This window comes from Psammomys obesus, unplaced genomic scaffold (assembly GCF_907164565.1).
Source record: "Psammomys obesus unplaced genomic scaffold, mPsaObe1.curated_primary_1811, whole genome shotgun sequence".
NCBI lineage: Eukaryota > Metazoa > Chordata > Mammalia > Rodentia > Muridae > Psammomys > Psammomys obesus.
The window spans coordinates 33,811,907-33,828,362 of record NW_026585797.1 but is presented as its reverse complement, the minus strand read 5'-3'; the positions used below and the strand labels follow the sequence as shown (position 1 = coordinate 33,828,362).

General features: G+C 39.6%; 1 protein-coding gene across 1 annotated transcript; it reads left to right on the top strand.

Moving 5' to 3' along the window:
• The first annotated feature begins 293 nt into the window (after positions 1–293).
• Rsph4a (radial spoke head component 4A) lies at positions 294–14,801 on the top strand. The gene is made up of 6 exons (XM_055599422.1): positions 294–961; positions 4,636–4,870; positions 9,148–9,885; positions 11,506–11,647; positions 12,382–12,499; positions 14,510–14,801. The coding sequence occupies exons 1-6, from the start codon at positions 294–296 to the stop codon at positions 14,754–14,756; spliced, it is 2,148 nt and encodes a 715-aa protein (XP_055455397.1). The 3' UTR covers positions 14,757–14,801.
• Positions 14,802–16,456: the final 1,655 nt, after the last annotated feature.

Genomic DNA, 16,456 nt, shown 5'->3' with positions numbered 1-16,456 from the left:
CTGATTGGCTACGATAGGAAGAGGGACAGAGACTTCACCGAATCACAAAATTAGAGGGGTTTTTTTTTCTTCAGTCTCCTCCCTAAAATCCTAGCAACGAGATTGTTTGATTTCCCTCCCCCCCCACACACACACACGGAGGCTGCCATCCTGGGGTTGCTATGGAGACCAGACGCTTGCAGCTGGTAGAGGCCATAGGAACCCAGAAACTGATCACTTAGATCTCAACAAAGCCTCCTGTTGCTTCATTCCGTATCTGCACTCTCCCTTCAGCCGGATTTTTTTTTTCCCCTATGGAAAATTCTACTTCTCTAAAGCAAGAACAAGAAAACCAAGAGCCGGAGGAAGCAGAGGGGCCATGGCAAGGAAAGTCAGAAGCTTCTCCCCAAGATCCTGGTCCCCCATCACCTGAGTACCAGGAAGAGGAGCAAAGGTCTGACACTGAAGTCCCACCCAGAATGAGCCCCTCTTGGACCCCCCAGGCTAGGGCCAGCCTGTCTCTGGGAGACCTCACCGCCGGACCAGGAGGGTCATCCTCCCCTCCTTCGCCTCCTCCGAAGTCTCATTTTATTCCTCCCATGACTGCAGCTACTCAAGAACCTGTTGCTTCATCACAAGGAGAGAGGTCCCCTACTAACACACCTCATTCTGATCCTTGGGAACCATTTTCTGCTGCAAGACAATCAGCTTCTTATTACAGGAGCCAAACAGAGGAAAATGCCTTCCTGCAGCCTCAGGCACACCAACCTGACCTACATGGGATAGGGGATGTCAGCTGTGACAAGTCCAAGGACAAACGGCTGAGATTTGACCTTTTACAGGAGGAAGACTCAAACAGTAACTGCGATCCAGACCAGCCTGGGTTTGGGGCCAATGAAGCAACCCCCAATATGCTTGAGGTGGCCGTGCAGAACGCAAAGGCATACCTGCAGCAAAGTAGCAGCAAGTCTGGCTTAAATCTGTAAATATCACAAGGGGTTGGGGAGGGATGGGGGGAGGTTTAACAACGCAGGGCGAGGGAAGGGTGAGGTGAGTATGTCTGTAAAACTATGTTGGAGGTGAAAGAAAATAGAATTAGAAAGGAATTTATTTGAAAAGGGAAGTTACTGGCTGTGGTAGCAAAGGCATTTAAGCCCAGGACCCGACAGGGGAGAAAGAGACAGATCTGTTATAGGCCAGCCTGTTCTACATAGCAAGTTCCAGGTCAGCCAGGGAAACAGAATGGGACACTATCTCAAAAACGGGGGAGGGTGGTGTACAAAAGTGAGTTAATGAGATAGCTGCCCCTAACACTTAAATCTAGGCCATTGGTGACGATTCTTTTACATCTTGGAAGTCCCTAGTCACACAATTTGGTTGTTTGTTTGGGTTTTTCTTGTTGTTGTTTTGTGTTTATTCTTGGCTTGGGTGAGACTGTAAAGGCATGAGATCTAAGCATACACCCAGGATGCTTGCATGATATAGCTGCCTAAAATGACTGTGGGTTCTTGTAGTCCTTTGAGGGCTTGTGCGGCTTGACTCTATGTACATTACCAGGCCAGTGCTTGGGTGGTCACCCATGCTGGTTTTCTTAGAATTGTGCTAAGCTTTGAGCACTGAAAGGTCTACATCATGTATTCTACAGGAAACCAGAAAAACTAGCCACTTTAAAACATGCTAGGTCTCTCTTTTTAAAATGTCGTAATTCTGGTACATTCTTGACATCCCATTGCTGCTTTCATATGTTAGCTCATAGTAGTATACATATAAGCAAGTAGACATTCTTGTTTCCAGGTTTACATAGTCACAGAAGAATTTTGTGTCTAGAAGAGGTGTTAGAAAACATCAAATGGAGGCTGAAGAAACCATCAGTAGTTAAGAACACTGGCTTCTCTTTTAGAAGACACAGGTTCAATTCCTCACAATTGTCACTCCAGTTTAAGAGGTCCTGAACTCCTCTTCTGGCCTCCCTGGTAACAGGCACACACCAGTTGCACAGACTTACATGCATTCAAAACTACAACAGTTTTAAACAAGTTATAAACAGTTATAAACAAGGTGTAATGTTGTAAATAAAAATGGTGTCAGGATAAATATTTATTATTAGCCCTATAATTGTTACAGCAATTGTTTTAACTTGCTATCACAATTGATAAGACACAGATTTTTATAATTAGATTTTATGTTAGATTTTATAATTTTATATACTTACTTTGGGCTGGGTAAATATTTCCACCTATGCTATCTCAATAACCTTCCCATCCATCTCTCAGGCCCCATACAATGCACTCTATCTTAACCATTTCTATCTGGGCTACCTTTCATCCATAATCTTATAAATACTTGCTTATATTTTTCATCTTGTTCTTTTCTCCATCCATGCCATCCTAGAAGTCTTCCTCCTAGCCAGTGTAGTTCCTTCTCCACACTAACCCATCATGGTGTCCTCCTCCTTCGTCTCTTCCTGTCTCTCAGGTTCCCATGAGTCTCCTGAACCCAAAGCCTGGGAACCTTAGCCATTCCTATACCATTCTGCCCTGCCCAAGTTTTAGGCCTTTTAATCAACCAATCAGGAATAATGTCTTAGGCAGGTTTACACAAGATAGTAACCAGTAACCAGATATTGGGGGCTGGTAATTAAAATACAACCCCCAAAGTGTAATTAATTTGCAGGAGGGTAAATGAAGTCTCACCAATTTAGTTGTGAAAGTGAGAACAAAATGTTACAATCACCACTGTAGAGGAAGGCCACACACCTAAGAATATTTGGACAGTACAAATTGGCCTTGATGAAGTGGTAAAAATGGACACACAGTTGGGTAAGTGATAAGGGAGTTGGGTCTGGGAAAAGTTGGGAAAGAGGAGGTGAATATGACCAAAACATATATGAAATTCTCAAAGAATTAACAAAAATTGTTTAAAACAAAAGGAAAAAAGCAATTAATTTGGTGACTTGTTTTTAAGTGTATATGTTTAGAAAGCAAATTGAAATGTATCCTTTGGGGGCCTAAAAACATTGAAGCAAATTAAAAGTAAGATGTAGGGGCTGAAGAGAGGGCTCAGTGGTTAAGAGCACTAGTTGCTCTTGCAGGAAACCAGGATTCTGAAGCCATTACCCACATGGTAGCTCATAACCATCAGTTAACTCCAGTTACAGAGAATCCAATAACTTCTGACCTCTTCAGGAACCAGCATGCAAATGTTGCACACACATACAATGCAAGCAAAACACTTACATATATATATATATATATACATATATATATACATAACATACATATATATATGTATAACATACATATATATATAAACACACACACACACACACACACACACACACACATATATATATATATATATATATATATATATACGTCTTTTTTAAAATGATGTAGGTGCTGAAGAAATGGCTTAACCATTATAAGTATGAACTGTTTTTTCAGAGAACTGGAGTTTGGTTTCCACCACCCATATCAGGCATCTCACAAGCACCTACAACTCAGATTCCAGGAGATCTGACATGTTCTAGGTCTAGCATGGGCACTTATTTTCACATGCAAATGCCTACATGCATAGATGTCATTGGAAAAAAATCTTTTAAAATATATAAGATGGTAAGAACATAGCTATAAAAGAGGCATCAGAATCTGGCTCTCCAATCATATTTGGTAAGGGCAAGGATGGGGAACAGAAAGAATTTAAGGTAAGAGAGAGTGAAAAACTTCATCACTGATAGTATATAGCTAAGAGATTCCAGTTTCAGGAATGAAATGTGATAATAGCTGATGTGTACTGTATATCTTGCTGTTATGCTTTCCTCTACTAACTTAAAGTGCTATCATATTAGAGGATTTACTAAAGAAAATTGTAGATTCTATCTGGAGTGATAGAATCTTCACTTAAAATCTCTTAAGGTCTCAAATTTTTTAGCTTCCCTAAAACCCAACCGGATGTGCATGAAAACCATTTATTTATTTTATTTTATTAATTACAGTTTATTTATTTTGTATCCCAGCTGTAGCCCCATCCCCAACCCCTCCCAATCCCACTCTCCCTCCCTCTTCTTCTCCTGTGCTCCTCCCCAAGTCCAATGATAGGAGAGGTCTTCCTCCCTTTCCATCTGACCACAGCCTATCAGGTCTCATCAGGACTGGATTCTTTGTGTTTCTCTGTGGACTGGTAAGGCTGCCCCTCCCCCCCAGGTGATTCAAGAGCAAGCCCATGAGTTCAAGTCAGAGATGGTCCCTGGTCCTATTATTGGGGAATCCCCTTGGATACTGAGCTGCCTTAGGCTACTTTTGTGCAGGTGTTCTAAGTTATATCCATGCATGGTCCTTGTTTGGGGTATCAATCTCAGGAAAGACCCCTGTGCACAGATTTTTTGTTTCTGCTGCTCCCCTTGTGGAGCTCCTATTCCCTCTAGGTCTTTCTATCTACCCCTTCTTTCATAAGATTCCCTGCACTCTGCCCAGAGTTTGGCTATGCATCTCAGCATGTTTTGATACCCTGCTGGATGGAGTCTTTCAGAGGCCCTCTGTGATAGGCTGCTGTCCTGTTCCCTGTTTTCTCCCTCTTCAATGTCCATCTCATTTGCCTTTCTGAATGAAGATTGAGCATAAGTGTAATGATGTTACCTGGAATTGTTTGTTTGCATAGATATGATCATCTTTCTAATTTGCTGACCAAAATACTAGATGGGCGTCCTGCAGATGCTGTTGACATCATTGAAACTATAAGCCAAGATGTGAAAATGGAACATTTTAATAAAAAATTAGATACAATCTGCAATGAAAATGAGATGCTTCCAGCATATGAAATAGCAGAGAAGCAAAAGGCTCTCTTTCTCCAGGGTCATTTGGAAGGCGCTGATTCAGAGCTGGAAGAGGAAATTGTAAGTGATTAACAACTATCTCAATGGCGTTAGAATGCACTGGAATCTCAGGGGTTAGTGGGGTTTGCTTCATGAACACGCCATGTTTAAACACTGTGATGTGATTACTAACTTGACACTAATGAACACTGGATGCTCAGGGATGAATGAGATTTATGTTACAAGCATACCAACTATTTTTTAAAATAATTTTTATTTTATTTTTATATTAATCACAGATTATTTACTTTGTACCCCAGCTGTAGCCCCCTCCCTCTTTCCTTACCAATCCCACCCTTCTTCCCTCATCTCCTGCCTGTCCCTTTCCAAGTCCACTGATAGGGGAGGTCCACCTCCCATTCCATCTGGCCCTAGCTTATCAAGTATCTTCAGGACTGGCTGCAATGTCCTTGTCTGTGGCCTAGCAAGGCAGCTCCTCCCTCAGAAGTGGGGGAGAGGTCAAAGAGCCAGACACTGAGTTCATGTCAGAAATAGTCCCTGTTCCCCTTACTAAGGAACCCACTCGAATACTGAGCTACTGTGGGCTACATCCGAGCAGGGGTTCTAGGTTATATCCATGCATGGTCCTTGGTTGGAGAAACAGTCTTCTAAGACCCCTGTGCCCAGATATATTTGGTCCTTGTGGAGCTCCAGGTCATACTAACTCCCTCTTCTTTCATATGATTCCTTGCACTCTGCCAAAGGTTTGGTTATGAGTCTTAGCTCCTGGGATACCTCACTCAGGATGATCTTTTCTAGATCCCATCATTTACCTGCAAACTTCATGATTTCCTTGTTTTTAATTGCTGAGTAGTATTCCACTGTGTAAAAAGTACCACAATTCCTGTATCCATTCCTTGGTTGACGAGCATCTGGGTTGTTTCTGTACCCCATTTTTTTTAATTGGATTACTTGATTTATTGCCTTTTAGCTTCTTCAGTTCTTTATATATTTTGGATATCAGCCCTCTGTCAGATATAGTGTTCACACCAACCATTTTTAAAGCTCTGTAAATAGTACTTGAGTCAGATTTCTCTTGCATTCCTTCTGGCCTTTTAATCAGTCCATTTTACTATGATCATATGGTGACTTCTATGCCAACAAATGGCATGAATTCTGTAATTTTACGGGACCTTCGTCATATAAGATTTCTGTCATTTTCTAGAAAGTCACTGTTTGTTGCATAATTAAATATGCCATCCACTCAGTCTTAGTCACAACTAATTACTGTGAGGAAACACCACGAATAAGCAACTCTTGAAAGAAAGCCATTTAATTGGGGACCTGCTTACAGTTTCAGAGGGTTAGTTTATTGTCATCATGGTGGGGATCATGGTAGCACACATGGTGCTGGAGCAGTATATGAGAGCTATATCCTGATCCACAGGCCAAGAGAGCCTATGCCTGGCATGAGCTTTTGAAACTTCAAAGCCAGTGACAAACTTCCTCCAGCAAGGCAACACCTACTCCAACAAGGCCACACCTCCTAATCCTGCTGGAAGCATCTCATTTTCACTGTGGAGTGTAGCTTCTGTTTATTAAAATGTGCTGTTCTTTCAAAGACTTCTGCTCCCTGGTGACTAAGCATTCAAATATATGAATGAAGTCTATGGGGCCATTCTGTTTCATATCACAGCACATTTGTTATTCAGTGAGTACTTAACAAGCAGGTATAAACCCATATCTGTTCCAGGACATTTCATCAACATGTGAAATGTGAAAAAAATCAACGTGAAAAAAATTATTTTCACTGATATCAAGAAACTTAGCCCCCCCCAAAAAAAAAATAAAAAGCTAAGCCTTGTAAAATGTGGAAAAAAATGAGAACACCCCCTCCCCCACAGAAGGAGTGTTGTGAAATGAGATGCATGTGGTGGTGGTTCCATGAAAAAAAAAAAAACAAAAAACCAAAAAACAAAACAAAACAAACAAACAAACAAAAAAACCTGTTGCAGTGATAAGGCTTATTTAAAAGTAAACACAGGCTGGGCCTGGTGGGAGCATGAGGAAGTAGGAGGCAGAGGAGGCAGAGTGATTTCTAAGGCCAGCTTGGTCTACATAGTGAACTCTAAGCCAGCAATGGATTCGTAGTGAGTGAGATTCTTTTTCAAAAGAGGAGGTAGGAGACTGGAGAGGGCTTGGTGGTTTTGAGCACTGGCTACTCTTCCAGGGGACCTGGGTTTGAGTCCAAGCGCCTTCTTGGAGGGCCACAACTATAACTCCATCACAGACAATACTTGCAGGCAAAATACCAATACACATAAAAACTAAAGTTAGGCTTAAAACAATTTTAAGTAAAGTATACACAATTATGTATACTAGGTGTTTGGTAGACTGTGTCATCTAGGCTTGAAAAAGTTCACCCCATATTTGCAAGACCAACTTGCTGAATGAAATCTCTCCAAATGTGCCACAATAAGGTGATACATAATTGTAATTAAATTTTTTAAATAAAATTCCATATTTTTTCTTTAAAGTAAGTTCAAAACTTAAAGGTACTTCTGATGTCACTTCCAATGTGTGCTCTTTGTTATGATAAGCTCCATTTGTCTTGATATTTAAATATAGGAAAGGGGCTCCCAGTTGTCTAATGCAGCTTCACTAGGTCAGGATCTGCACCCCAATCCAGGTGAGTGAGAGCACACGTAAGTTGTTTCAGACTGGAGCCTGACCACCTTTGACCATATTCCAAGAATCTTCCTAAGAAGGTCAGTTCAGCAGCTGTGGGACATGAGGGCTAAGCTATGGGATAAAGAGTACAACTTTCCCTCAGAAGGCAGGAAGATGATAAAGGCTGCTGTCACATGCCTTAAAGGCCTAGCTGGGTTCAGTCCCAAAACCTACATGCTTATGGACAGAATCAAAAAGTTGCCCTTTGACCCCCACAGTTGTGCTCCTGACACCAAGATGTTATAGATAAGTGAGTAGGGGTAAGAGCAGGTGACACTTTAACATGCCAAGAAAAGAATTTTACAGTCATATGTCACTGGTGAGGACATTAAAAGGAACTATATTAACCAGGCCCAGGCCAGGTGGCTTTTAATACCAGCACTCAGAGGCAAAAGCAGACAGATCTTTGTGAGTTCAAGGCCAGCCTGTTCTACAGAGTGGATTCCATCCAGGCCAGTCAGGGCTACATACTAAGACCCTGTCTCATAAAAGCAAAAACAAACCACCCAAATCTTTAGTTTATCTTGAGACCACAATGAAAAAAATAGAAATAGCAAGTCATTTATAAAAATAATGAGTGCTTTTAACTTCTCTATCTTGTGAGTCAAGACTAGGAAGCATCTCACTTCCATTAAGGTTCTTTCCTACTTTCCTCTGGTCTTATAAATGCTATTCTCTTGTCCATCTGTCACTATGTGCTCATTTTTCTGTATTTCTTTTATGAAGTTATGTTTCTCTCAATTGTTTCAAATGTTATTTAGTATAATGTCAAGTACTTACATTTGTAATTTAAAACATAGATTATACCAAGCACTTTAAAAAACATTTTCCTTTTTATCCTTCCCATTGTCTTACATATATTACTATATAGATTATTTACCTGATATATGTGTAAAACCATGAATTTAGTATTTAATATGACAACACAAATGTATATAAATGGGTGCCTATAAGTTGTGATTACTATATCTTCTTTCAGCATTAGTTACTTATTTTATATGAAAATGTTATTTTTTTTCAGATAAGGTCTCACTATATAGCCCTGGCTGCTCTGGGACTTGCTATATAGGCCAGGCTGGCCTGAAACCCTCAAAGATCTACCTGCCTCTGCCTCCTAAGTGCTAGGATAAAAAGTGTAAACCAGGGGACTGGAGAAATGGCTCAGTGGTTAAGAACACTGTCTGTTCTTCCAGAGTTCCTGAGTTCAATTCCCAGGAACCACATGGTGGCTTATCACCATCTATACAGCAATCTGATGCTCTTTTCTGGCTTGCAAGTGTACATGCAGATAGAACACTCATATAATAATAAATAATAAAGAAAAAAAAAGCTTAAAAAAATGTAAACCACCCTGCCTGGCTTGAATTCCTACCATTAGTAAGTATGCAAGTTTTTTTTTTTTTCTAAGAGTTACATAATAACCATCATACCAATGAGCATAGTGCACAGCTGGTATAAGAAGCTATATATGTGACAGAAGAATTAAAGTTTATGGATTTAAACAATTTGATGCGTATCTCAAAAGAAACAGTAGAGGAGAAAGTAGAGCTAGAATCAAGACTCAGAAAAGAGGCGGCAGACATTCCTCTTATGAATAAAACTTTAACCATGAATATTTGTTTTCCTAGGCGGAAAGCTCTCTGCCTAATGTGATGGAATCGGCTTATTATTTTGAACAAGCTGGAGTTGGTTTGGGGACAGATGAGACTTACCGAGTATTTCTTGCCCTCAAGCAACTTACTGACACACATCCAATCCAAAGATGCCGCTTCTGGGGCAAGATCTTAGGTCTGGAAATGAATTATATTGTTGCTGAAGTGGAATTTCGTGATTGTGAAGATGAAGAGGAGATGGAAGAGGAAGGGGTAGCTGAAGAGAGGGACAATGAAGAAAGTGAAGCCAGTGAAGGCGAGGAGGATGAATTACCAAAGTCCTTATATAAGGCCCCACAGGCTATACCTAAGGAAGAAAGTAGAACAGGGGCCAATAAGTATGTCTATTTTGTTTGCAATGAGCCTGGAAGGCCATGGGTGAAGTTACCATCAGTTACTCCTGCACAAATTGTTACAGCAAGAAAAATCAAGAAATTTTTCACTGGGCGACTAGATGCGGCCGTTGTAAGCTACCCACCCTTCCCAGGAAATGAGAGCAATTACTTACGAGCACAAATTGCCCGGATTTCAGCAGGCACCCATGTTAGCCCTCTAGGATTCTATCAGTTTGGTGAAGAGGAGGAGGAAGAAGAAGAGGTAGAAGGTGTTCGAAATAGCTATGAAGAAAATCCTAATTTTGAAGGCATCCAAGTGACTGACCTGGTGGAATCTCTGTCCAGCTGGGTTCATCACGTGCAGTACATTCTTCCTCAGGTAGGAGAGGATCCCAGTAGTACACAGATGCAGATTTGCGTGTGTTCTGAAATTATTCTACTTGTTAATGTTTTAAATATGGGTGTGCGTTAACTTTGTCAACATTTCTTTTATTCCACTATAATATAAACTAAAAGATTACGATAGAAACAAAAGCCAGTTTTGTACAGGCATTTATATAGAGCCTCTTATACTAAGTATACTCCCTGTAATCAATTATGTATGTAAATGCATATAATTCAGTCCTCACCACCTCAATCCCATGGGGGTTGCAGGATCACCTTTATTTTCATAACAAGGGGTTGAAGCATACAATGCTGGGAAAAACGGAAAAGCAATCTTAGCCAATACATTATAGAGTGAGATGTAAGACAAAGGGCTTGTAGCCATTCCCCTGAAACATCTGCTACACTCCTCCATCATGAGCAGAAACTCTTCAATACACATCCACAGGATGTTTTCCTGAATACGCTACATAAGAGTTATTACCTGAGAAATTAGAACTGTTATGGTATCACATATAAAATTTTGTTATTGATAATGATTAGCATTGGAAGGGGATATGAGAGAAGATAGTTGGGGCTGAATATGATCAAAATATGTTAAATACTTGTGTGAAAAGTATACAATGAAACATTATTTTGTTTAGATACTATATGCTAATAAAAATTAATACTAAGAAAAAGTACCATGAAGGCCAGATATATGCCATTATTAATCATTTCACTGCGGCAATTGTGGCAATGTCTTAGAACCATTTATACTTTAGTAATATTCTATAAATCAGGAAGTATAGGAACTGGATGAGTGCTTGTCTGGTAACAGTGCTAGCTGCTCTTCCAGAAGATCCAAGTTTGTTTCCCAGTATCCCTGTCAGGCAGCTCACAAAGATCAGCAACTCTAGCTTTAGGATATCTCGTATCTTCTTCTGATCTCCATGGCACACATGCACATGATAGATTTTTTATTTTTCAAGACAGGTTCTGATTTTGCCTCCCTGCCTAGCCTGAGTCCTGCCATGTAGACCAGGCTAGCTGTGAACTCACAGAGATCTGCCTGCCTCTGCCTCCTCAATGCTAGAGTGAAAGGTGTGTTCCACTATGCCTGGACTTGATGATGGAATTTTACAATGTTAAATGGTTGTAAAAACCTTTCTGATAATTTCTAATCTCAAATAACATAACAGTAAAATCACTTAGAACATTTCAAAAGAAATGAAAAAGTATGTATTTTTTTAAATCACCATTTATACACAAACTAGTACAATATACTACTACCATTTCCACTAATTTTCTGCCCATTTTAAAGTGTACGTAGACCTCCAAGTTCTGTAACTCTAAGAAACAGAAAATTGTTGAAATGACTAGTATATGTTTGTTGCTTTTCCTGAAGTAACAGAGATGGCTATAATACTTGGTAAAAGTATACAGAGTGTATAAGCTAAGTGTGGTGGTATTTGTCACAAAGCCTGCCACTCTGAAAGCTGAGGCAGGAGGATCATATAAAGTGACCCTGTATCAAAACAGTTGACCAGTTCCCCCACAGAGAAGCCTCATCTTGATAACTACCAACCAATATGAATAGTCTAAGATGTGTAAAAGTTGCAACATTCATCTCCAGGGTCGCTGTAGTTGGTTCAACCCTCTACAGAAAAACGAGGAAGAGGAAGAAGAGGAGGAAGATGAAGAAAAAGGAGAAGAGCCTGACTACATAGAACCAGAAGTGGGGCCTCCTCTTTTGACACCAATTTCTGAAGATTTAGGTAACTTTACACAACTGTTTTTGAGGGACTCATAAACTATATAATATACCCACTGAGTGGTAAATATGTCAACTATTGGAGACTCTAAGAAGTGGGCAGGGAGCTAGGTGTCATCCCTTCTCTCCTTGCTGGGTTCTAGAAAGTTCTAGACGGGAGTAAAGAATGCTTTTGGCTACACTAACATGCTTTGAAGGAAGCTGAAGGAATGATACACAGAGAATCATGAATGGGCCATAACTAACTGGAAAGGTTGGCATCATTCTTGCTGTACATTCTGTACACCACACATGGCATAGCTACAGTAACATATTATATGAGGTCTACAGTTGCCATTTAGTCTACAGCTGTCTCTGTATCATTTCTCCCTATTCTGTTTTGCTTGAAACTCTTTATTAGTCTCTTCCATGGTAATAAATTGCCTTTCCTTTGGTTATCGTATTGTTCCCTGATTACAAAACACTTTCTCTCCTTTAGTCTCTGTTGCAAAAATGTTTATACACATTTATATTTTTATGTTATATATTTATATATAACATATTATGTAAATATCTGTACTATATATACATGCTTAAAATTGCTTTGGTTCAGAGCACTCCATTTTATATCAAGATGCTGTTTTAACTTTTTTTTAGCAAACATTGATGATTGTTCCATATTTATAAAAATCATTTCAGTCACCAGTCGATTCTTTTCTGTCTAGGAGTTAAGCTTATAAATTTCTCATTGGGTTCCAGAAATTCAGAATATACCCGCTTGGACAACAAGGCTATCCTCAAATCTCATTCCACAGTATGCTATTGCTGTCCTCCGATCCAATCTTTGGCCTGGAGCATATGCCTTTTGCAATGGCAAGTAAGTATCTGGCTACTTACAAAGCCATTTGTAACCAAATTCAACACTTTATACTTTAGTGCGTGCAAAACCAATGCAAGCACCATCAGGACACAAAAATGAAGAAGGATTTTTTTGACCCACAGCAGGTATGTTGAACAACAAAATCCATTTCAAAGCACCTCCCTGGTCAAAAGATGGAAGAATGATGGTTTTGTTCAGGGAGCTCACACATTCATCCACAGCAGGCACATTCTTGAGTGCTCTGAGTTGTAAGCAGTCATTCCCAAGCATATTCAATTTAAAGTCATAATCAAAGAAGGAAAGATAACAGACACATTGTGAGACATGTTTAGCTGAAGGTCATATATCACATGGTTTTGGATTGACTGAAGTCCTAGACAGGAAAGACTGGGCTTGCTCAACTTGCAGCATAAACTTTAGGCAGAAATAGGACACTTTTTTTGAAAGTACATTAATACAGGCATTTGACTTTGAAAGTTCTCATCTTTCTTAGTGTGTGACAATTTTTTTTAATTATTTAGGGTCTGGAAATTATGTCATCACAGGGATGTTAAGATAAGTCCTAACATGTTTGGCATATTAAGTATAGTGTATAATTTATCAAAATGACTTTTGAAATCCATTAAAGCATGAAATTCAGAGCTAGAGTAATTTGGGGTTGTACTCTTTTATCTTAATTTTCCCATTTATCTACATTGGACTACATTTATCTACATTGACTTACTAAGTTAGTGAACTAATGGAGAATTTAAGGTGCAACTGAATTAGACTTTTTTTTTTTTTTTGGGCATTTTGGTGAAAGTTACTTAAGATATGCTTGTGCTTTAACTATCAAGGGAATTAGAATCAAGAAACCACTACAACTTCTTTTCTCTCTTGTTGAGAAAGAACATGGTCACATTTGCCTTGTTTATTTTCCTTTCTTAGGGTCATCAGAAAGCTCAGCTGAGCAGGTGAGAGCCAAGCTGTGATGATTAGACTAGCCATTAAAGCAAGCCTCCTGCTCAGGAGTTAGTTGGCCAACACAGCACACCATGTAGTGTGTGCGCGTGCGTGTGCGTGTGTGTGTGTGTATCTGTGTGTCAAGAAAATTGAGTTGGATGGATGTGGGCATGGAAGGAATTGGTAGAAGAAAAAGAATATGATAAAACATTATATGAAAAAAATTAAAAACCACAGTAAGTCAGAAGTAAAAGGCACGCTTTTAAATTATTTACCATTATAGCACAAAGAAGAGAAAGCTTTGACTTCTCCCCCGCATCATTTTCTTCCAAGGATCATGTGGATTTTCAGAAATGTGGGTGTCACAGATACATGGGTATCAGGAGGTCATCTCTTTAAGAAGGAACGCCATGAAAGAAGGCTCTGGACATTTTATGGGGGAGTTGGGGTGGGATTGTGTGGAGGGATGGGGCTTCAGGCCTGAGATAGAACACTAAGAATGAAGGCTCTTGAGTTTGGAATTTGAATGTAAGAGCATGACCAGCCTTGGGAACAGAGTCCTTGACTGAAACTCCCTTTAGCTGCTTGTGTATCATGTGTGTGTGTGTGTGTGTGTGTGTGTGTGTGTGTGTGTGTGTGTTAGTGAGTGAGTGGGGGGGAGGATTCCTAAGTGGTGTGAGGCCTACAGAGTGAAGCCTCTGTAATTCCTATCATTGGGGATGAACAACACAAATTAATTTTAAGCCACACCTCTTATTTTTCTCTCAGCCAAGGTCTAGCACTTTTGACCTCTGTGGAAAATCTAAAACATTAAATATTTGAATAACTAGAGGCCCTTTCCTGAAGGAAGACTAGATACAGATTTGACAGGACCTGATCCTGTTTTTCATAATCAACTTAGCAGTTTCGATCAGATAATATCCAGTAGTTGAGGAAATATTGAGGACTATTTCACGCTAGCATTTTAAATGTCTTATGGTTCCAAGGTATAGTAACAAGACATTATCACTATGAAGGGGTCGGCTTTTCTTTAAAGACACAACTTGATTTTCTTTCCATTTATAGGAAGTTTGAAAACTTCTACATAGGCTGGGGTCATAAGTATAGTGTGGAGAATTACACACCCCCAGGTCCACCACCAGTTTACCAAGAATATCCCAGTGGACCAGAAATTACAGAAGTGGATGATCCCAGTGTGGAAGAGGAACAGGCTTTCAAGACTACACAAGAGGCAGTTGAACTTTCAGCTGAGGAGAACGAAGAAACTGAAGATGAAGATGATGATGATGATGATGATGATGATGACGACTAATACAGAATTAGCCCAGTTTTATGTGGCACTAACACACACAAATCTTTAAGGGGGGGCTGATTATACATATATGATATATATATTATATATCATATATATGATATATACGTATATATAGTTATCAAATGAGGGAGACACATAGAGAGATGACTTAGTGGTTACAAAAAAAAAATGTTTTTGCTGAGGACAGGAATTTAGTTGCTAGCACCCAAGTCAGGGAAGTTCACTACCACCTGCAACTCCAGCTGAAGGCGATCTAATGCCCTCTTCAACCCTCCACAGGCACCACACGTGTGCATACATGCTCACTTACATAAAAACATATCTTTACAAAACATTTTAAAAAGCTGGGTGTAGTGAAACACACCTTTACTACCAGCATTTGGGAGGCAGAGCCAAGAGCATCTGTGTGAGTTCAAGGCCAGACTGGTCTGTATAATGAGTTCCAGGGGAGCCAGGGCTATATGAGGACAACCTGTCTCAAAAATAACAAATCTTTAAAAACATACATCAAATTGGAAACTTCATATATAGAACTTCCAGTATTTACAGAAAGTTGCCCAGTAGATTTTCCAAAAGCTCATGAAATGATCATATCACTGTTTTAATGGTTACAACTAACATAATTAACACTTTAGTAATCCTGCTTTGAAAATATCTCAAATTATTTTTTTCTTCTTTTTTTTTTTTTTTTTTTTTTTCCTTGACAGGGTCTCACTATGTAGCTCTGGCTGTCCTGGAACTGACTATGCAGAAAAGATTGGCCTCCAACTCAGAAAGATCCACCTGTCTCTGCGTCCCATGTGCTAGGATTAAAGGAGTGTACCACAATACTCAAATTTAACTCCTAATATGGCAAGTATTGAAAGTTATAATTCACAATGCTTCTTGGAAACTTCTAGTTTTTGAGAGTCAAGGAATATGGAGTTTAAAACATTGATAACCAGGGACTAAAGAGATGGCTCAGTGGCTAAGGGCACTTCTTCACTTGCAGAGGACCTGGGTTCAGTTACCAACATCTACACATTAGCTTGAACACATCAGTTCCAGGGAATCCAACACTGCCTTCTTTCAGGGGTAACACAGACACACAAACACACACACATCATGTGTGTGTATGTGGGGGGGGGGGCGACAAAATACTCATACGTGTAAGTCCAAAAAAAAATAAACAAACCTCTAACCATTAACAGAAAGCATTATTCTAGCTTGCCTGCCAGAACTGGAGTATGCATTCTTAAATCTGTAGTTGCTTATTCTGGAAGCAATGATATTATGTGCAAATATTGTGCATGTGTACTTATTCTCTTCCCTGGATGAGCATTCACGATTCTATAATCTGAGTAAAAGCTGAAAAGTTCCCATTTATTGACTGTTAATCTTAGAGCCTATGCTGTTCAGGAAGTTGTCTCCTGTGCCAGTGAGTTCAAGGCTCTTCCCCACTTTTTCTTCTAACAGGTTTAGTGTGTCTGGTTTTATGTTAAGGTCTTCGATTCACTTGGACTTTAGTTTTGTGCAGGTGATAAGTATGGATCTATATGCATTTTCTACATGTAGACATCTAGTTAGACTAGCACCATTTGTTGAAGATGCTCTTTTTTCCATTGTATGGTTTTGGCATCTTTGTGAAAATTCAGGTGTCCATACGTGTGCGGGTTTATTTCTTGGTCTTCTATTCGAATCCATTGATCCACTAGTCG